This window comes from Medicago sativa, chromosome 2, assembly GCF_051527215.1.
Source record: "Medicago sativa cultivar Bolivia chromosome 2, Bolivia_mono, whole genome shotgun sequence".
In the NCBI taxonomy this organism is placed as follows: domain Eukaryota; kingdom Viridiplantae; phylum Streptophyta; class Magnoliopsida; order Fabales; family Fabaceae; genus Medicago; species Medicago sativa.
The window spans coordinates 33,804,513-33,828,073 of record NC_140750.1 but is presented as its reverse complement, the minus strand read 5'-3'; the positions used below and the strand labels follow the sequence as shown (position 1 = coordinate 33,828,073).

General features: G+C 33.1%; 2 protein-coding genes, 1 long non-coding RNA gene and 1 pseudogene across 3 annotated transcripts; 1 reads left to right on the top strand and 3 right to left on the bottom strand.

Moving 5' to 3' along the window:
- Positions 1-876: 876 nt before the first annotated feature.
- LOC146946416 (uncharacterized) lies at positions 877-2,748 on the bottom strand. The gene is made up of 3 exons (XR_015026735.1): positions 2,618-2,748; positions 2,216-2,390; positions 877-1,135 (listed from the first exon to the last, which is right to left on the bottom strand). It is a non-coding gene; the product is annotated as an uncharacterized LOC146946416 (long non-coding RNA).
- Positions 2,749-10,440: 7,692 nt separating this feature from the next.
- LOC146946415 (uncharacterized) lies at positions 10,441-11,199 on the bottom strand. Its single transcript, XM_085744495.1, has one exon. The coding sequence runs from the start codon at positions 11,197-11,199 to the stop codon at positions 10,441-10,443; it is 759 nt and encodes a 252-aa protein (XP_085600621.1).
- Positions 11,200-13,076: 1,877 nt separating this feature from the next.
- LOC146946414 (uncharacterized) lies at positions 13,077-13,943 on the bottom strand. Its single transcript, XM_085748214.1, has one exon. It carries the CDS (start codon positions 13,941-13,943, stop codon positions 13,077-13,079), a length of 867 nt encoding a protein of 288 aa, XP_085604340.1.
- A 7,707-nt stretch (positions 13,944-21,650) lies between these two features.
- Positions 21,651-22,779, top strand: LOC146946413 (uncharacterized; annotated as a pseudogene).
- The last annotated feature ends 782 nt before the right edge of the window (positions 22,780-23,561 follow it).

The following is a 23,561-nucleotide window of genomic DNA, read 5'->3' as shown; positions in this document are numbered from 1 at the left end:
GCGATGAAATTAGTATTAATTTGATGGTATAATTTTGTACCAAAAATAAAATAAAATTTGATGGTATAATTAAAGAAAAAAATTAACTAATATTGTATTGGAAATATGATCACTTATTTTGAGACAAAATATTTTTACAAATGAGTCACTTATCATGAGATTGGTGGGGTATTAGTTAGGTTACATGTAAGGTTGGAGAATCACCGGTCCCTTCGACAAGGTGATCCTCTTTCCTTATTCCTTCCTTATTCCCCTTCCTCATAACAGGTGAAAGTTTAAATGTTATGAAGCAAACAACAATTGAGGCATGTCTTTTCAATGGGTACAAGGTCGCGCAAAGCAATGTTTCTATTTCTCATCTTCAATTTGTAGATGACACCCTGTTAATTGGCACTAAAAGCTAGGTAAATATAAGAACCACTACTAAAAAAAAGTCATTTTCAAACGGAATTTCAGACGGTTTTGGGACGGAATTTACGGACATTTCCCACGGATTTCGGACGAAAATCCATTTTCGGACGGATAGGGCACTGTCCGAAACAACCGCGTCGCAAATCGTATTTTCGTCCCAAATTCCGTCCGAAATATATTTCAGACGGATTTCAGACGGTTTTCACACAAACACGTTGGACTATACTTCAAACGGATTTGGGACGAAATTTAATTAATTTTCCTACGAATTTCGGACGGATTTAATTTAAATTTTCCAACGAATTTCGGACGGATTTAATTTGCTTTAAAAAATTTTCATGCTTTTCGGACGTGGTTATAATTTTTTTTTATTTTACAGAATTGCCACAATTTATAATCAATAATACATACTAAATCAAATAAAAAATAAATAGTAACTCAAGAGTAAACAAAGGGCCCATTGCCTGAAACAAAATTATATAAACTAGATTCATATAAGTGCTCAATGTTCTAACACAATAACATGGCTAAATTGTTCATTAGTCAGTGCTCAACAATAAAAGTAACACAATCAATTGCACTAGATTTTGAGAAAACAATAACATGACCAAATAGTCAAGTCATCTAGCATATTATGATGGCTTTCAGAAAACAATCCTTCTTCCTCTTGATTTTGAGACATGGATATTTCCAAAAGCTCTACTTTTCTCTTCTTAAAATTTCCCTACAATTTTGAATTTTATTAGTCATTTAAATAACAACCAATTATAAAGCTGCAATGTTAGTAAAATCATAGATAAATTAAAACTTATCCTTTCTTAGCTCTATTATCATAACTTAAATTATAGGTAAATTAAAATTATAGATAAATAAAATCTGTAACAACAAATTCAAATAAAATGATACTCATAATTATAGTATGTTGTATCTTGTAACAACAAATTCAAATAAAATCAGAGAACCAACATTGTTACAAGGACTGAGGTACAAATTGATGATTGAATACAAAGACACAGTAGGTAGAACTAGAAGATACTATATAGTGACAGGTCAATATCTGAATGAACAAGTAATTTAGAAAATAATTACAAATAGAGACAATGATGATGATGAATTTTTATTAGGTAAAGCAATTTTCATCAGTAAGAAGTAATTAAGATACTTCTCAATATGCTAATTATGTCCAAAGACTCTTCATTGTGCTAAACAATTTCAAAAAATGAAATTCAATGCTCTGATGAACAAAATACAAGAAGAGAAAATATATGAATCCTTCCTTCAAGTCAACCAAAACGCATAGATGATAGACAGATAGGCAAGCCTTCATTCAATTAAATAGTGGATCCAAAAGAGAGACTGTTAAATTATGGAGAGGAACCTTCACACCCTCAATATCACTTATGATATATACATATTTATAAAATAGTTAATGAATTCAGAGTGATGTGAAACATGGTTTAGTGATTTCAGAAGGGTTTGATTAAGGTTATGTGAAAATTGAAGGTGAAGGTGAAACCAAATTCATTAACAATTTTCAGCAAAACTGAATGAACAAATAAAGGAAGAGAGTCAATCCCAAAAGTGGGATAGCCGTGCAAATATCCATAAGTCTGTCTGAATCAAAACATTAAATTCCCCAAATTTATGAATATGCTCAAGTTCCAATTTGATGACATAACAAAAATCAATAATATTATGGTATGATTCAAGTATGAACGAAAGATTAACAGAGAGAACATTAACATAGAGAATTATCAACTAGAATTGGAAAAGAAAGAAAATAGCAGATGAGTTAGGGGCTTACAAGGTTTCACGAAAGAGGAGAGCTGGAGAAGTGATGGTGCAGGTTGTACATGTGATAATGATTGATTTGGAGATACATGTGGAGATGGTATAGTAGGTGTAACATCTACAACAATTCTCCCTCTACCAGTTAAGTGTCGACCTCGGGAGGATAAAGTCCTTCCACCTCTTAAGTGCTGGTTACAAAAACAATAGTAGTGGAAATGACCAAAACTCAATAGAGCATATAATTACATACTTGTCAATCAATCACCACTAATTAATCTAAATCTAAACCAAAATCTGGAATAAAAATTGTAATAACTTAACAGAATCAAAAAAGGAGAAACTTGAAACATAAATGTTCACTTTATGAGCAAAAGTTCTATAGTATTTATTTAGCAGAAAAAATTATCAACAATACCTAGTAAGCAAAGTGGCTGATATGTACTTGTGTCAAAACAAGCCTATCCCTCCCTCACACCCCAAAAAAACCCAGCAAAACAGTCGCACCCCTGCTGAACAACAGAAAACAGCACGACACTCCCAGCTAAAAAACACCCAACACGCCAACAACAACTCAGATTTGCAGCAGAAGCAGGCCAAGCAAAACAGCAGCGCTCCAACAGTCCTCAAAACAAGACCAATACAGTAAGCACCAATACAATAAGCACTTAATTAAGTTGTTTATCTAAACAAAACCATTACCTAGTAAGCACTTATTCAATAAGCATTTATCATATGAGATTATTTGTCATAACCTATTTCAATAAGCATGTTACCTAGTTTTTTTTTTGAAGCAGCATATATATTATAACACCACGCACCAGAAGTACAAAAAGCTACAGCAACAATAGCAGCAAGCCTATTGTTCGACAGAAACCAGAAGAAATACAAAACAAGCACAGCCTAAAAAAGGTACAGGGAAAGGTATAAATGCCAAAAAGAACACACAAAACAAATACATAACCTGTGGCCTAAACAATAAAAAATCAGTAGCATAAAATCGAGCCACTCAAGCCTCTGTAGTAGGTCCAAAAATGCCAGCACCTTTCATCTTCTTTTAGGTAGTTAATCACATTAAAAACCCTAATAAGTAAAACAAAATAAACCCTAAAATTGAACAGAGAATCATGTACAAGTTTATGGTAACATGCTTGATTTGTTGAAGAAAACACTGAGAAATTTAAAAAAAATACAGAGAATCCTCAGATCTGAAGAGAAGAGAAGAGAAGCTAACCTTGGTGAGCTTGAGAAATTGATTGACGAGCTTGAGAAGATTTTGGAAGAAATTGATTCAAAAGCAGGACACAAGAAGTTGATTGAATAGCAGCACACAGAGAAATTGAGTTTAAAATTGGTTTTAGGGTTATGAGAGAGGGAGATGAAATTTTAGGGTAATGAGAACAGAACACGCGAGGGAAATTTTGTGAGATAAGTGGGAGATGAAACTTTCCCAATTAAAACCCTAAAAAATATTAGCCGTCTGAAATCCGTCTCAATATTTCACACGGTTTTGGGACGGAATTGTTTTTTTTAAGAAATCCGTCTGAAATTTGTGGGAAAAAAACCCTGTTTGAACATGTCATGGAATTTTCACACGATTTTGGGATGGATTTGGGACGGAAATTTCGCTCCGTTAAAACCGTCTCAAATCCGTCCGAAAAATTCAGACAAAATTGAATCCGTCCGAAAACGCTGTTTTTTTAGTAGTGATCTCTGAAAGCTATTATGGTCCTGTTTGAGGTCATTTTAGGCCTTAAAAGTGAATTTTCACAAGAGTCAGCTTGTGGGGGTTAATGTCTCTAATACTTAGTTAGCAAATCTTTTTTTTTGAACAAGCCAAAATGAATTATACTAAAACTGACAGTGCAATCGCTTCAGCACAAGGCGTGCCAAAAAAATCACGAAAAGTACAACAAGTCTGTCAAAAATACATAAAAAGCTAGCCGATGCCCAAACACATAAGTGGGCTCGGCCACCACAAATGAGTACCGAAAACAATGGTAGCTTTACTAGCTTTCAACCACCACAAAGCGTATGATTTTACTTTATCTAACACATGTGAAATAGAGCTTTGTTGGTTCTTAAATAACCTGTTATTTCGTTTGTTCCACAAGACCCAAACACACAAGAGCCATATCAGATGAAAAAGGGATCGTCGTGATTTCAGACCACCTGCATAATTAATAAATTTCAAGTGATATGAAATAAACTGAGAGTCCGCCCCATCAAACCCAAGCCACGCCCGCACCAATGGCCAAATAGCATCGAAAGTTGGACATGACAAAAATAGATGAGTAGTGTCCTCGACATGCCCACAACCAGCCACACACAAGCGCGCTTCCAAAGGGATAATGCCACGAATAGCCAAATTTGATTTTGTAGGTAATCGTGTCCTAAGCATTTGCCAAGAAAAAATAGAGACTTTCAGAGGGACCTGTATATGCCAAATTAATTCCATGTTTTGATGTAAATGGGAATGCTCCTGTGATGTCAACATGTCATAAACACCACGAACGGAGTAACCCCCACTCGGATCCAAAAGCCACTGCCACATATCATTAGATGTATCCTGCAAAGAAACATTAAGCAATAATTCCCTACACTCCTCTACCAACTCTTCCTCCGATACCCACAAACGACGACACCACTGCCACGCCTCCCCACCATCCTCCCAATCCAACCAGAACATGTTCCTAACTGTGATTGCTTTGTTGACAGCCAAGTCATAAAGACGACGAAAGCGCTCATGAAAAGGAAACATCACCACACCAACAATCACGCCAAAAATCAGTTTCAGCCTCATCCCCTACCCTCCTCTTGACATAAGACGCAAACCACCCCTCACCACCTCTGTAACGCCCCAAATTTTATTTATTTGATTTAATAAAGTTAAATAAATAGTGACTTAATTATTATGGTGACGAGGCATCTTACTTAAGAAATAATAATAATGTCGTCGTTGAGAAAAATAGATTTTTGGCGGTTGTTAATATTTTATGTGAATTAGAATAATAAGGAGAAGAATAAATAATAAATATTAGAGGTGGGGTGAGAAATAGAAGTAATAAAATAAGTGGGGAGGAGGGAGTAAAATTATGATAATTAAGTAGAGGAGATAAAAGTAATGATAGATGGTTGACCTAGTTTCCTAGTATAAATAGATGAATAGAAAGTCACAAACACGTTGTTGTTGTAGGATAGAAACGGAGAGAAAAGGAGGCAAACCCTAGCTAAGGAGAATTGAACCAAAAGCTGTGATTTTTTTTGGAGAATTTGAGGTAAGGGGGAGAATCCTTTCATCTTGTAGTATTCTTATATTAGGGTGTTTGTAACTCTATGAATTTGGCGTTGTTATCGTAGAAAATCATGGTGAGTAATTGGTGATGAAATAATGAAGATGAGGATTATCGGTGTGGTTGTGAAACTAAAGTTAGGGAAATTGAACTGAATATTTTAATCATGTGTTTGAAAAGCTAAATATTCTTATGTACTGTGTTTAGAGCTTTTGCGATATAGGGTTTAGAATTAATTGTGTGAGTGCGTTTTGGAACATTAAATACGTTCAATACCTGATTCAAAAATCAAACTTTTCTTCTTAAATGATCCAAAGTGTGTGGATATACAATACATGATGTCTGTTCTGAAATCTTAAATCATGAATTTTGAATAAACAATATTTTAAGGGATATAGATTCTTAATGTATGATAAAAGTCTCTGAATTTAAAAGTATGCATATTTTATGTTGACTAGGGTTGGGTTTATACTATTAACCAATGAGTGTATGCTATTAGTTGACTTTGTGAGTCTATTATATGGGAATCATTGTTAGTTCCCATAGATCCTTTTTGATGAAGGGTCATGTTAACTTGTGCCCTTAGGGCACAAGTTAATGAGCTTAAAATGGAAATAAAAAATAAGTTTTATATTAAAATCATAACTTTTGAGACTTTTAAGACACTAAATACACAATTTCCAAGCAAAATCTTCTATATTTGATTTCTTAACTTATGCCTCAAGGGCATAAGTTAACATTTCCCTTTGTTAAGGGAGAATCTTCTATATTTGTTAGTTAGTCCCATAGATGCCACCACGCCATTATTTTTATTTTTTTTAATAGGATCTATACTACTTTAGACTAGTATAGGTATAGTTGCAAGTAGTTATCAGTGGAGTGTGTCACTATAATGTTCATAGGCCGAGAGATTTCTGGTTTGAATGTCAACAACATGTCTACAAAAGTACAACTAATTATAAGTTGATGTTGGTGTTAGTTATATTTTAGAAACGGGAATGGTCGATTTAGTGTAGAATTGGATTTGCTTGTGAGAACCTTTGTTATGAGTAGTATATAAGGCTGAACAATGGTAGATAAGTGATAACCTAAAATAAGAAAATTCTCCCTTAACATATAAGTGCTTTGCTAGCCTCGTAGGCAAGAGAACAATTTGCATTGATTGAGATAGAAGGATCAAAGGCATACAATCAATTTGAATTGTTAAAGGATACTTCTTAGAAATAGAATCATGACTAGATAAAGGAATAGAAGCTACACGCACCTACTACAGGTGAGTGGTTCATGCATTGATGACTAAAAGAGTTTACTTTATAAAGTTTATTAATAGTAGTTGTTGATAAATTAGTGTTAGAGCAATTGAAGGAAATTAGTATAAATTGGATTTATAGAGGCACGTTGCAGTTCCTAGGAATTTTTGCAAACTACCATCAATTGAAATAGTAAAAGAAAAAAAAATGGAGAAGGTACAGGTATGTTACTATATAGGAAAATGAGTACTTCATGCTTTAAAAGATTTAGCATGGGTTTCCTTCAATATAGTACAAGGTATGCTGCCAAACAGGGTTAGATATTATTGTAAATTAAGGAAATCAAATCCCTTGAGGCCAATGTCTTTTAGGATGTGTGGGTGGCTTATAGTTTGTAGTGATGTTGGATTATGGTTGTAATGAGCATACGGTGTAGCCAATGTCTTTTAGGATACAAGGGTTTTTAGTAAATAAATTTACGAAAAATAAATGTAATAATGGTGTCGTTAATTGACGAGCGTATTTTTGTGTCGTCGTGTCGTTAATTGATGGGTTAAATATTGTAATGATGTCAAATATTAACGAGTTGTATATTGTATATTGGTGCTGAATATATATAATGATGATGATATCGGTGAGTAAACATATAAATTCTGGTGATGTTATTGGTGAGTCATTATATAAATTCTGGTGACGTTATTGTTGAGTACTATATAAATTCTGGTGACGTTATTGGTGAGTAAATATGTAAATTCTATGGTGTTGTATTTGGTGAGTTTCTTCATGCATCATAACATGATTAGGATTCTGGTGACGATTCTGGTGACGTGTATGTTCAGTAACATAACTCTGACATACAATATTGGTGAGTAGAAATGGTACCACATGCATATAGGCGATAGAGGTGTCTTGCATAATGCATATAAATGTTTATGTGAATAATTGATGTTCATTGTGTATGATGTGTGTGAATGGTGATGTTAAAATTGGTGAGAGTTATGATGATGTGCTTAACTGTTGATGACTGACCATTATTATTATTTAGTGTTGTTCATGTGTACTAGTTACAAGATATGAATTGTGTTCTCACCCCTTTGTTGTTGTTGTTGTGTGTTTGTGGTGTCTGTGCTCGTGGAGTGCAGATACTTAGGTTAAGGAGTTCTAGCTGCGGGGCAATTAGAAGGTGGCGACGAAAGTTTATCTTTGTTATATTTTATTAGTGAAAAATTATGTAGTCGAATGCATGCTTTGATCTGTAACACTAGTGTCGGGGGTTTCTGTCTTTTGATTCATGTTTACTTTGACTTAAGGTTTTTAGAATCTTTGTTTATTTTTTTTCAAAGATGTTGAGGGTTTAACTTGTTTCATAATTATAAAAATTTATGAATTATTCCGGTGCTGATTTATGATCTTTGTTTTATAAAATAGTGAAATGTTGAGTAAATGTAACACCAACATGATTATTAAACTATAATTTTTTTTTTATTTATTAAAAAAAAGGGTCGCGGTCTTAGGGTGTTATAACCTCCGCCAACCCCATCTCTAATTCTCACTATCTCCCTCAAGAAGAACAACTCCGGCCCTCATCCTCCAAACCTCCGTCCTCCCCACCATACCTAGCCACCAACACCCTACGTCACGACCCTTCCTCATCCATTAACATCCGCCAACACCATTTCCCTAACAATGCGACGTTAAACTCTCTCAACCTCCTAACACCCATCCCTCCATACTCCTTCCTCATACAAACAAAATTTCAATAAATCCAAGTTATTTTCCTTTTGGTATTCGTCTGATTGATTGCATTATATTTTATATGCAAAACATCATTAAATATTTTACCTATCTTGTTGCGGATGTTATGTACGTGTATCTGCGGAAGCAAATTATTATGTATGAATATCAGCAAGTTGATATGATAAAATTTTAAAAACTCATGACTATTTTCAACATATCGATATTAATGTAGTATTTTTATTAAATATTTCTTATATTTTATATGCAAAACAATGTTAAATATTTGCACCCTTGTTGTGGATTTATGCACATATATCTGCGGTTTTTTTTACGTACCGATATTTTGCAAATTTTAAAAACCCATGACTAATTTTAAAATATCAACATTAATGTAGTGTTTATTAAGGAATGGTTTTTTTAATTTTATATGTGAAACATTGTTAAATATTTGCACAACCCTCGTTGATTTTATGTATAAACATTGAGAAAGTCAATATCATAAAATTTTAAAAACTCCTGACTATTTTAAAATACCAACATCTATACTATATCAAAAGAAAACTACCCTTTCAGCACTTTTGAGTTGGATTTTTCTTTCCAAAAATATCCTCAATTTTCAATACAAGTAGCACATGTAACAAATAGATAAGAATAAATTTAAATATTAAAAAATGTAACAAACATGATATAAATATATATATGTCCAATTTTTTCCTTTATCTTTTAAAAAGTGTAACAAACTGAATGAGTATATTTATATTTACTTTTTTATTATCCCAATTATACCCTTAAATAACTTTTTATACAATAAAGATTGTTGTTGGTGTTATTGAAATAGTTAATCATGTTTAATTTGGTTTGTTATAACTAGAAAACAACAAACATTTATATTTTTAGTTTTAATCAAAATCAAAATTTCATAAAAAAAAAATAGTGCATAATTTTCAAATTTTAGCGTAGTAAAAAAAGCAGAACGTGCCCATCTTTTTGCTAGTTAATATAATGCTTTTTTAAGAGTAGCAGTGCTTCTATTCAATATTTTTTTCATTTGATATGAAAATTAGTGGGAATAAGAGATTCAAAGCAATCCAAATAAACGTTTTCATAAATAAATATAATGAGAAAAAAATTGTTTTACTATTTTTTTTCATTTGATATGAAAATTAGTGAGAATAAGAGATTCAAAGCAATCCAAATAAACGTTTTCATAAATAAATATAATGAGAAAAAAATTGTTTTACTCCCTCCGTTTCAAAATGAGTGGCGTTTTAGGTGTTTACACACATATTAAAAAATGCAATGATTAAAAGAAAGAGAATGGTTATTTTACCAAATTATCCTTATTAACTATTGGTTAATTTTAAAAGTAATACTTTGGAAGTAGTGTGCAGAGTATTAATTGGAGGATACAATTGAAAAAAAAAGAAGTTATTATTGCATTGGAAACTAAAAGTGACATTCATTTTGAAACAATTTTTTTTGGCTAAAGCGACACTCATTTTGAAACGGAGGGAGTACTATGTTTATGCCATAGGATAGGAAGAATAAGCTGTTTTAAAATATTATATAGATTGACTTTTTTTTAAATATAGGAAATTAGTTAGGCTTGAAAGTGGTAAAGCCAAAAAAATTCGTAAATTTCAAAACAAACTCATCTGTACTCGTCAATGATGAATAAAGTGGCTTTTATTTGTTTTTCGTTTTTTAAATATAGGGAAAAAGTTAAGCTTGGAAGTGATAAACCCAAAAAATTAATTTTATAAAAAATGAATATATTAATTTTTTATTTTGCAATATGACGATTATGGCCATAATTTTTTTTTTTGAAGAGACTAAAATGAAATATATTACCACCACCAAAAAGTTCTACCTAGCATAAGACATGCCAGGAGATACAGAGAATATACAAATTTACAAATGTCACCAGACTGTAACGGCGACAAAAACGCTACAGACAAAAATTAACCAATGCCCAAAATAGTGAAGGGTGAAAGCCACCATCCATGATAGTTGAGGTGAAGTGATGGAAACTTCGCCTTCAACCAAAAAAAAAACAAAGAAAGCGACTTAATTTTATCAACCACCTGCAAAATTGAGCACCGTTTACCATTGAAAAGCCTATTGTTTCTTTCTTTCCATATCTCCCACATTGTTGCAAACCAAAGAACCCGGAGAATGGATTGACGCGCCTTCGCAAGGCCACCGAGAGCTGTAAACTGAACAAAATGATCCCCCATAGCTAATGGAGTAACCGACGACACATTCAGCCAAACAAATATATGATGCCAAATAGAACCGAAGATATTACAATGTAAAAATAAATGATCAGAACTCTCCTTGATACCACATCCAGTAGCACACAAAAGGGCATCATTAGAGATCACCCCACGGCGAAATAGATTGTTCTTCGTTGGTAACCTGTCACGAAACAGACGCCAAGCAAACAGAAAAACCTTCAGCGGGACATCTTGATTCCAAAGCGAGGAAGCAGACACCACACTAGCATTCGGAGGCTGAGAAGTAAGCAATTTATATGCACTGCGAACTGAATAAACATGAGATGTTTCTGAATTCCAAAGCCACCTGTCTTCTTTGTCAACCTGCAAAGCCACTGTGTGAAGTAATAATTTAAGTTCCCCCACCAACCTCTCTTCCCACACAAACAGCCCCCTCCTCCAACACCATCCCTGTCCGTCATCCCCCCATCCTAAATGACACATTTCCGCCACAGACGCCTCCTTAAACAGCGACAAGTCAAATAATCTAGGAAACCGGACTCGAAAAGACACGTCACCTACCCAAACATCCGACCAAAATAACATATTGACCCCATTCCCAACAACACGGTCTATACTGTCCGTAAACCACTCCTCCCTACACAACACCTCTACCTCACGCCACCATGAGGAAGCTAGGCGCCCCCCGCCCCTCAACCTCCCATCGACCAAGCCATACCTAGCCGACAACACCTTAAACCATAAACTACCCCGCTCCACTAACATCCGCCAACACCACTTCCCTAATAACGCAACATTAAACTCCCTGATTCTCCTTACCCCCAAACCACCAACCTCCTTACTCCTACAAATAGTATTCCAATCAACCCATGATATTTTTCTGTGGTAAAAAAACAAAAAACAATTCAAAATAGATTCAATAGAGGAGATGATACCTGTAGGAGCATTGAAAAAAGAAAGCGCATAAACAGGCAGAGATGACAGGACAGACTTCAATAAGACCAGGCGACCACCAAAGGATAAATGTTTGGAGTTCCAGCTTGATAGTCTAGACTTGATTCGATGCAGAAGCGGTTCCCAAAAAGCCAACCTTCTCGGATTTCCCCCAAAGGGCAGCCCCAGATACACAAAAGGAATAGACCCCACCTTACAATTTAACACCATAGCCGCCTCTGCCAACCAAGAATCATGTATATTTACCCCAACCAACTGACTCTTTGAAAAGTTCACCTTCAAACCAGACAAAGCTTCAAAAAGAAGCAGAGTCGCTCTCATGGCTCTAATGTTAGCCCACGACTTCTCTCCCAAGATCAAAGTGTCATCCGCAAACTGAAGATGGGACACTACCACAGGATCATTACTACCCACTTGATAACCACGGAAGAAATTATTTTCAGACATTGATTTCATCAAAACATGGAAGCCTTCTGCCGCCAAGAGAAACAAGAAAGGAGAAAGAGGATCACCCTGCCTCAATCCCCTCCCCAGGGAGAATTCATCTGTTGGGGAGCCATTTACCAAAACAGAAGCAGTAGCTGTTTCAGTGCATTCCTTTATCCATTTCCTCCAGAGGGTAGGAAACCCCATATTCAGCATTACCTCTTGTAAATACCCCCAATCAATTGAGTCGTACGTCTTTTCATAATCAACCTTAAAAAGTAACAACTCCTTTTTATGTCTATGAGCTTCATCAACTATTTCATTTGCCACCAAAATACCATCAAGAATCTGCCGCCCCTTAATAAAAGCAGACTGAGAGTCCGATACAACAGAACCAATCACCGCACGAAGATGATTAGCCAGAACTTTAGCCAAAATTTTATACATACATCCCACGTAGACGAAACTGGAATAAGCGCAATTTATCCCACGAAGTCCGATACAACAGAACCAATCACCGTACGAAGACGAAAATCATTCAAAAGTTGAGGGCTATCGACCTTAGGGATAAGAGCAATAAAAGTGCTATTTATCCCCTTAGACAATCGTCCATTCCTATGGAATTCCAGTAAAAAGTGCATCAAATCATCCTTCAAAATGTCCCAAAAGTCTTTAATAAAACCAAAAGATACTCCATCCGGTCCAGGACATTTGAAACTGTCACAGTCCCACACCGCCGCCTTCACCTCTTCAACAGTAAAGATTTTGGTCAAACCGGCTCCTTCTCGAAGAGACAGTGAATGAAACTGCATATTTCCCATAGAGGGGCGCACTACATTTGAACACCGAAAATGAGTTTGAAAGTGTGAAAAAACAGCATTTCGGATATTATCAACACCTTCAACCAACACACCATCCACCAGAAAAAATTGAATAGCATTTCTTCGTTTTCGATTAGACATAACACCATGAAAGAACTTTCAATTTGCATCCCCATCCCGAATCCACTTCAACCTCGATTGTTGCCAACAAATACTAGAATTAATCCGGGATAAAGAATACAACTCCTCCGTAAACTCATGAAGATTCTCAACCTCCTCGTCAAGTAAAATAGTAGTTTCCCCCTTTAAATCAAGAACATAAATTTTATCTTTTAAGGACAAGATTTTTGCTTGTAAATTTTGAGAGTGACTCTGATGCCACTCTCGCAAGGCCAATTTGATCAACTTTAATTTTTCTTTCAACATATAACTACCCCATCCTTCAACATGGAGGGCTTGCCATCTTTCATGAACAAAAAGCACTAACAGACAATGATCAGACAACCCACGAGCCGACGCCATCTGACCACAATTTGGCCAAGACAAGCACCAACTTTCTGAAAATAAGAAGCGATCTAACCGACTCATAGACTTCCCATCTCCCCGGAACCAAGTATATCTGCGACCCCGAAGAGGAAGGTCTATCAAGAAATTACCGTCAATAAAATTGTTGAAAAGAACGCTACCTGCTTGTCTAGATGCACCACTCATACTCCTCCTTTCATCACCGCACCACACAACATTAAAATCACCACAAATGCATACATTTTCACCCGTTAAAGAATGCAATCTATTTGAAATACTGACCCAAAGAGACTCTTGACAGTTTACATCGCAAGGTGCATAAACATTAAATAAAACAAAATTTTCTCCTGACTTCACAAATTTCCCGGCTACCACCAAAACATGATCAAATGACATTGACGTCCACACTTCCACCTCATTTGTATCCCAAATGATGGCTAAAGCTCCGGACGCACCAATCGACGGTTGAAAAGAAAAATCCACATTCGCATCCCCCCACATGGCTTTACAAACATAAGTATCAAGTATAACTAGTTTCGTTTCTTGAATACAAAGAATAAAAGGTTGTTTCTCCCTCACCAACTGAGTAACCTCCCTCCGTTTTTCAAAACCACCCAGACCCCTAACATTCCAAGACACTATCTTCATAACACACACACAAACACGACACCAACCCCTTCCCCACCTCCACTATCTTCATAAAATTAAGAAGACTATGAACTTAACAGATGATAATTAGAAAATTTTACTAGAGTACGGTTTTCTTATAGTATAGTAGTTAGCTTTGTGAGGTTAAGAGATTCAAATAGATGAGGATATAAGAGAGGGGGATAATGTTTTTTTTTTTTTTTTTAAATATTTATTGCATAAAATGGGAGGATAAACCGTTTTCCCATATTTATGTCATAGTAAATTGTTTTTTTTATCATTTATCTCTATTATATATATTTGCCTTATTTTTTTTGAAAAGTACACTTGGCACTCTTTCTTGCTTCATCTCATTAATTGCTTGATCAAAGATTCAAATCACCATATATTTACTCACATTCTATTTATGTCATTTGCATCATTCACACAAATTTAATTTATTTCAATTAATTTATTAAAAAGCAAAATGAAAATTATAAACATTTTAATAGCCTTATCATGAATATGTTTTGTATTATCAACCAATAAAAATTGACCATGATTCATGATTTAAATTATCAGCCAATCATGATTCATGATTAAAATTACCAACCAATCAAATTTAAGCATACATGTCATCCTTTTAACTTTTACTTAGGTTTTTTCCCCCTCTATATAGTCAATATGTCTGTCTTCATCTTCATCGTAGCACACATCCTTTCTCTCTATCTTCATTGTGACACACACCTTCTCTCTCTCTCTCTCTCTCTCTCTCTCTCTCTCTCTCTCTCTCTCTCTCTCTCTCTCTCTCTCTCTCTCTCTCTCATATGTTTATAATTTTATTTGTTTTCGTTTCCTTTATTTTTTCGTTTTTTTATTACAACAATTCTTTTTAAATACGAAGAGACAACTCTCTAAATTTTTGTAACGCCTTCCATAGTTTATGCAGCATGAAAGGAATGATATGGTACATAATATGTTTATACACATTTTTAGTTTTTTTTGTTACACATTAAAATTAAATAAAAATATGTTTGGTCAAAAAATAGTGTGCGTATGTAGATGTCAAATATATGGTTACCAATAAAATAAAATTGTCAAAAAAAAAGTTATCAATAAAATAAAATCATTTGGTTTGAATTACTACGATTTTGTTTCTAAGATCAAATGCACCAATTGATGAATATTAATGTACAATTTTTTTTCCGTTACGGTATGCATGAATCAAGCACTTGATTATTTTGGTTACTTTATGTCTTTGGCTATAAATATCCGTTTTGACTCTCACATTTTTCACACCACTCTCTATTCACAATTCATATTATTGAAAGTCTTCTATGAACCTCTATTTTCTCTCTTTGTTACAATGTCAATTTTTTACATATTTCTCTTATTAATGTACATGACCCATGTATTGTAACAACTTATTTGATTTCTTTGATATATGTAAGAGAAACACGAGTTTCGGTAATTCATATTATTGAAAGTCTTTTCTGATTATGTTTTTCTTTTTTTAATAAATACAATGTAGTTTTTCTTCTTCGGTATAAAGTTGTGTTGTTGAATATTTTATAACTTTTTTGTTTGTTTTGACTTTTTAACTTGCAGAAATTATTCATGAATAGACAATATTCATGAAGATTGAATTATGGAAAGAAAAAAAAAAGTATAGTTGAGATCCAAAGAGAACAAAAGACAAACGTGCTTCTTTATTCTTTTAATTGGAACTTTTTATTTGGCATTGAAAAAGATAATTATGATAGTAGCTATACTACCATTTCAGTTGTAAGATAGATGTCAATTATAATTATAATAGGTGATGACGTTATAAATTGAATCAATATTCTATATTTTTAGGAAATTGTCTTAAGGATGTATCTAGCAAGGGCAGGAACAAGACGATAGAAGACAATACTACTATTGTAATTGATTACACATTAATATGACAATTGATTCTTGCACTTAAATTCATGATCAGAATAAAACCTATTTACTACGTTGACTACCCTGCCTTAACTATATTAGAGTAAATAATTGTAATTACTGTTTATTAGGGTATTAAATTATTTTGATATTGACTGATTTACATTTATTAATGTATATCTTTTCATTATTGTGCACTATTCTTTTTAGAGAAGGAAATTTGTATTAATGATGTAATTGTATTATTATCTTTTTTTTAAGCAAAGAAAATATATTAAATAAAAGCAAGTATAAAAGCTGAGAGTATATAAACCTGACCCAGCAACCACGAAATCAACCTTAAAAGTATATTAAAACATATTATAAACAACAAATTGTATTGCTATCAATATTGATTAAACTCATAAAAATAAGTAATGTAGAATAAATTGATTTTGATATATCAGGAACTAAATTAAAAACTAATTATTAACATGATCGTAAAATAAATCAAAATTAATCAATTTAAGAGTAGTACTCATCACTTTAAAAAAATGTAGCACAATTGTCAAAAACAAATGTAACACTCATCTGACATTTTGGAGTATCCTCTTTGATGGATAATTTTCAAGTATTTGTATAAACGCTCTTTGAATCATGAGACATGTTATGATCCCGGTGAGCAATTGAGAATCAAACTCATCTACATTTTTTATCTTAAAAGAAAATGTATTGTTTAAATTTAAAAATTTAAATTTCAATATTGGTCATTGAAAAGCCTCAATTTTTTTAATCCAAAATGAAAGCCTTAATTTTGATATTCTAAAAGAAAAAAGATTACTCAAGAACATAGAAAAGTCATATGATTATAGAAATGTAATAACAACAAGAGTATAAGGAAGAGTTGAATGATACCCAAAATTAAATTTAAGCAATAAAACCATTAATTTTTCAAATTCCAATTTTAGTTTTTTTTTCCTAAAAAATTGTCTTAAAAAAAAAATCAAAGTACATCGTGTCTTTTAGTAGGATTTGAATTCTCTACATTGAAAATTCTCTCAAATTTTCTCCAGTGTAATCTCAACAATTAAACACGAGAGAGAAGTTGAGAATTAAATTATAAAAAAAAATGGTTTTTGTATTTTAATCGTGTAGATTGGAAATGGATAAAAATTGAGAAAATTTTCAATGGAGATAATCCAATTCCCTTTTAGTAGCATAGTGCACATAAAAGTCTTTTATAATACAAAAAAATAATAATAAATTTATGGTTAATTTTATAAAAAAAAATATAAATGGAATAACACCTTAATGATCTTTGCGCCATAATGATTTTTGAGGTTTAACATTTAATGTCGTTATTTAAATAAAATTAAAAACCACAATGAATTTATTTCTACCAAAACCATACAAGACATTAGTTATATTGGTCTCCTCACTTATATGTTGCTCAAAATATACTTTTGAATTTAATGTTGAACTTTAACTCATACTTGATGACACGTCAACATCTTTCCCTTCAGTGTGAGACTCTTTATGTTTGTGCTATAAAGATATAAACAAATAAGATCAGACAGAGACACAACATGCTAAAAAAGATGGGTTAGTTGTGTTTTCATGCAAGAAGATTTTCGTTCCTTTCTTTCATGAGAAGAGGGAAATAAACTTAGAAAATATAACAAAATGACAAATGAATTTACACCTAAGAAAAATGATAAATGAAAAAAAAGAAGTGTGTGATATGTTCTTAAGGGTATAGAAAATAGCGTGAGTTGCTGGTAATTTTATGAGTTTGTCAAATAAGCTGGAGATTTACGAGTAATTATTTTAACAAAAAAATTAGACTCATTTAGAAAATGCGATATCATTTTGAAATATCTAATGAGCATGTATTTCGTCAAATCAACATCATATATATGCCTCTTTCCATTTTCACATTCACCAAAGACAAAATGTGAAAGAATTTGAACTAATGGAGGTTAAATAGAAAAAATAGCATAAAAATGAATGACATTGAAAGACTTGATTTTTTTTTGGTTGCATTGAAAGACTTGATTTTAAGATAAATGAATTAAACAAATGATATACAATCTCACTAAGAAGTCATAATGTTGGGGCTTCATGGGGAGCCTCGATCATCATATTAGGCTAAGAGCAATCACACAAGTGAGATTAATACCACATTTCACCTAAAATGTCTTATAAACATGTATTTGTGAATTTAGCACAACACAACTACATTTTGCCATTGTCAGATCCCACTACATATTAATAGTGAAGAAATTTGAAATAATATAGGTTAAATAAAAAAATAGCATCAAAATCAATGACATTCAAAAGCTAAAATTAAGGCGATCAAATGGAGCATGTTCAAAAAGGTGGTCTGGTGGTGGTTTGAAGGAGGGAGGTTTATGTTCATTCTTTTCAAATTAAATGAAAATAAACAGATATGAAAAAATAATTTAAACATGAGAGAAGATAAGAGAAATAAAATAAGTATTGTGTGTTTTGTTTGTAAGAGTATAGGGAATAATGCGAGTTGCCAATAATCTTATAGGTCTGTCGAAGGAGTACGAGATTTTTAGGTAATTATTTTACCAAAAAATTAGATCTAATTAAAAAAACCTCACATTATTTTTAATGTCCAATAAGCATATATTTTGTCAACTTAGCATAACACGTCTGCAATTTTCCACTCTCATTTGCCACCAAAGACAAAAATTGAATGAATTTGAAATAATAGAGGTTGAATAAAAAAAATCACATGAAAGAGGAAGACATCAAAAAACTAAATTAAAAAATAAAATAAACAAATGACATCCAAAAATAAAAAATAAAATACAGTTCATCGTAATGCTGAGACTTTCAAGGGATGCTACATTGAATTTGATCATTACATTAGACTAAGAAAACCCACTTAAGTGAGTTTGACACCATATCTTCATCCTAAACCTTAAGACATTAGGTATATAGATCACATCACTTATGTGTCGCTCAACATACACTCTTACCTCCAATATGAAACTTTAACTCAGACTTGACACATTAACTTCTATCCCTCAAGTATGAGACTATCCACTTCAGGGATCTACCACTAGGAACCTTATGGGGTAGTCAACAGTGGTGTGCATTTATCCATTGAACAAAGATCAACCACACAAATGAAAATGATACTAGACTATGCTTGGCGCAGGTGTTCATACTAAAGAATAAACATTTAACTTACCAAAAATTGAGGCTCGATTAAAAAAAAAAACACAACATTTAAAAGTGTCTAATAAACACGTATTTTGTTAACTCAACAAATCACATAAGAGTTTATCCATGATTAAATCCATCAAAAACCAAAAGTGAAGGGATTTAAATTACTAGAGATTAATTTAAAAATATTGCATGAAAGTGAACAACATCTTAAACCTTAAATTTAATATAAAACTTAAACATCTACTCTTATATTGGTCATCTTTCTTTTTTTAGGAGAAAGAGGTAGCAGGATGACTGCTAACCTCTAAACTTCATTAACAAAAGAGAAAAAAAATACAAAAAGAGACTTGATGCATCAATTATGAAACTTTATTGGTTATCTCACTTATATGTTTGTCAACATCTACTCTTGCATCAACTATGGAACTTTAAGTCAAAATTGACACATTAACATATTTCCCTTATGTGTGAGACTTGATGCATTTGTGATTTGGTGACATAGGCACAACATGATAAAAAAGGTGGATTGATGGTGGTTTATGTAGGTTTATATTCCCATATTTAATGAAAAGAGAGAAAGGAAATTAGAAAAGGAAAGGATATGAAAAAGCAATTTGAACATGAGAGAAATGATAAGGAAAAAAAAAGTTTGTATTTTGTCTGTGGAGGTATTAGGAATAGAGTGAGTTATTGGTAATTTTATGGGTTAGTTGAAGAAATTGGAGATTTATGAGTAGTTTTTACCAAAAAAATAGATTCAATTAAAAAAGTCCCACATCATTTTAAAATGTCTCTTTGTCAACTCAACATAAAACATTTGTATTTTTCATTGTTAGATTCCACGAAAGACTAAAAGTGAAGGTGCAATAACAACCAACAACAACCAAGTCTTATCCTCACTAAGTGGAGTTGTCTATAGAGATTCAATTTTTTAATTTTTTTTTTTTTATGTTTGTTGTAGATGCTGACACAACCTTCTTTTATTTTATTTGGGATTGGGACCAAGGCTACCATAAACAAGATTAAAGTTCAAAAGTGGATGTATTCGAAAGAACATAGGTTGAATAAAAGCAATTGCATGAAAGTGAGCGTCATCCAAAAACTTTTATTTAATATAAAAAATTAAGCAAAGAACATCCAAAAACTAAGATAACAATTTATCATAATGTATGGAGTTCCGAGGGAGCCTGTAATGACTTGGATCATCACATTTGACTAAGAGAAACCCCATAAGTGAGATTGACACCACATCTTCATCCAAAACCTTAAGACATTAGGTATATTTGCCATTTAACTTATTTGTTGCTCAATATATACTCTTGCATCCAATGTAGAAGTTTTACTTACAAATGACACATTACCATCCCTCCCTTAAGTGTGAGATTCTTTGTGTCTATGATATGGTGAGATAGCAAAATAAGATAAGAGGAACAACATGGTAAAAAAATGTGAGTTGGTGGCTATTTCATAGATGGGTGTCTTTGTTCCTTTCTTTAATGTGGAGATAGAAAGTAAATTAGAAAAAGAAAGAAGAAAAAGGAATTTGAACAAGAGAGGAATGATAAGAAGTAAAACTAAAGAGAGTGTGTTTTATCTATGACAATATAATTAAGAGATTCAATTGTTGGTAATTTTATGAATTTATTTAAGGAATTGGAAATTACTGGGTAATTATGCTACCAAAATAATAAATTCATTAAAAATGTCGCATCAATTTAAAATGTCTAATAAACATGTAATTTGTCAACATAGCAGAACACATCTACATTTTTCCATTGTCGAATCATACCAAAGACCAAAAGTGAAGGAATTTAAAATAATAGAGGTTGAATAAAAAATTGCTTGAAAGCGAATGACATCCTAAAACTAAAATTTAAGATAAAAATTAAACAAATGACACCCAAAAACTAACAAAACAAATCATTATAATGTTACGACTTCCATTGGAACCTACATTGAGTTGTATCATCATATTAGTCAAAGAGCAACAACACAAGTGAGATCGACATCACTTCTTCACCCAAAGTCCTAAAGCATTAGGTATATGGATAATCTCCCTCATATGTTTCTCAACGTCTACTCTTGCATCCAATGTCAAATTTTAACTCATAATTGACAGATTAACATATCTCCATTAAGAGACTCTCCGTGTCTGTGATAGACCACCAAGAAGCACTCCATCCGCCGTCCACAATGTTGAACCGGGATATGATACCACCTCTGGGCTTTATAAGGGAATCAACATTGATGTGATTCGACACATTACAGAAAGAGAAACCACACAAGTGAGAACAATACCACATCTTCATCGAAAAATTGAAGACTAAAATATGAGTTTTATTAATTTATTTGTTGCTCAACCTCCACTTTTTTATTCAATATTGAACTTTAACCGACACTTGATACATCAGAGCATTTTCCCCCTCAAATATGACGAAATTCTAGCCCGTTCTTGACACGGGTGTCCATTTGGGGCGTTTGACACTTGATAATGCATCGTTATTGTTTTGAGGCGTTTGACCGAACCATGCGCGATATAATGTCTTATGATGGTGTCGATAATACAGACAAACCATTTGGGGGTCTTTCTGTGGTTTTGGACGGTGATTTCAGACAAATTTTGCCAGTGATAAGAAAAAGATGCATAAAAGACATATTTGCTTCATCCATCAACTCATCAAAGTTGTGGAGTCACTGTAAGGTTCTCACACTTACAACAAATATGCGTTTACGTGCTTCAACCGTTCGTGTCGAGGAAGATGATATAAGAAAGTTTGTCGATTGGATGCTTTCAATTGGAGATTGAATAGGATCCACCAACAAGAGTGGATAAATTAACGTACCCATTCCTGATGAGTTGTTGATAAAAGATTCCTCTGATTTGTTGTGTTCTCTGGTTGATTTTGTATATCCGAATTTTTCGCAAAACATGAAGATCTCGGATTTTTTTCCAAGCACGGGGGATACTTGCTCCCACGCTGGACGCAGTTGATCACGTAAACAAATTTCTTCTATCATTGGTTCCAGGAGACAAAAATGAATATACCAGTTCTGATTCGGTTTGCAAATCAGACGAGAATAGTGAGGTACAAAGCGAATGGTTTACCACCAAATTCTTAAACAATATCAAGTTTTCCGGTATTCCAAACCACAAGTTGAGATTTAAAGTTGGATGTCGAGTTATGTTGATGAGGAACATTGACCAAGCAACTGAATTGTGCAATGTGACTAGGTTGATTGTATACAATCTTGGGAAGAACTTTATCGGTGTAACTGTTATTACCAAAAAAATGATGGTGAAAAAGTAATTATTCCAATACTGAACTTAGTTCCAGGTGATCTTGAACTGCCTTTCAAATTTACTATGAGACAGTTCCTGTTGGCTGTGTGTTTTGCAATGACAATAAATAAAAGTCAGGGTTAGTCGTTGTCTCATGTTGAAATCTATCTTTCCAAACCGGTTTTTACTCATGGACAGATGTATGTCGCTGTGTCAAGAGTCACTTCCAAAAAGGGATTGAAAATGCTTATACTGGATGAAAAAAATCGCGTGTGTACTGAGACCACTAATGTTGTGTACCGTGATGTTTTTCGGAATGTTTAACCTGTCGTTCTTGATGACGCAGGTGGGTATGACTTTTTTTTTCTCTTTTAAACTTCGTTGTAATATATATTTTTTATTTGGATATGAATTGGTTGTTTCTACTTGCAACCATTCTAATAGTTGCGTAAAGAAAGAGTAATGGATTGGTCATGTAGATAAACTACAATTCTGGAACGAACAATTAAGATCACACTTCTTATTTCATTGTATAAAATCCAATGACATTTATTGTTGTGCAAAGAACAGGCCGAGTGATCAATTTGTTATAGGGACTAATATGTTATATGGAGTAATATTTTTGATCCTTTTTGACAATATTTTGATCTCATGTACCTTCAGGTGCTGCCTGCTTTAGGTGAGGTGATATCATTCAGATGTTCACAGGCTGACGTTAATGGAATTTCTATGGCATTGAAATATCATTGACCAATTGCAATAGGTGCAATGCCTTCTCTTCGACTCCAAAATTTGCCTGATACATTAAGGTGTTTATCTACTGAGATTTCGGTTTTTCTATTATCTGGTAGAGCAACTTCAATATTCTCATACTCAGTTTAATTTTATTTATAATGTCAGCATCCTTCTGATCATTCTCATTTTTTTTAATGTAAGCCGTACTCTTTCAGTGACCATATTATCAACTATATACTCTGCTTCATTTTTTATACAATCTGCTATATATCCGTCTTTTTTTTCTCTTTGTTCTTTGGAGCGCCTATGTCTATGTGCATGCACATGACAATTTTGTAGTCCTTTTTCAAGCCTTATCTGTTGTGTTTTTA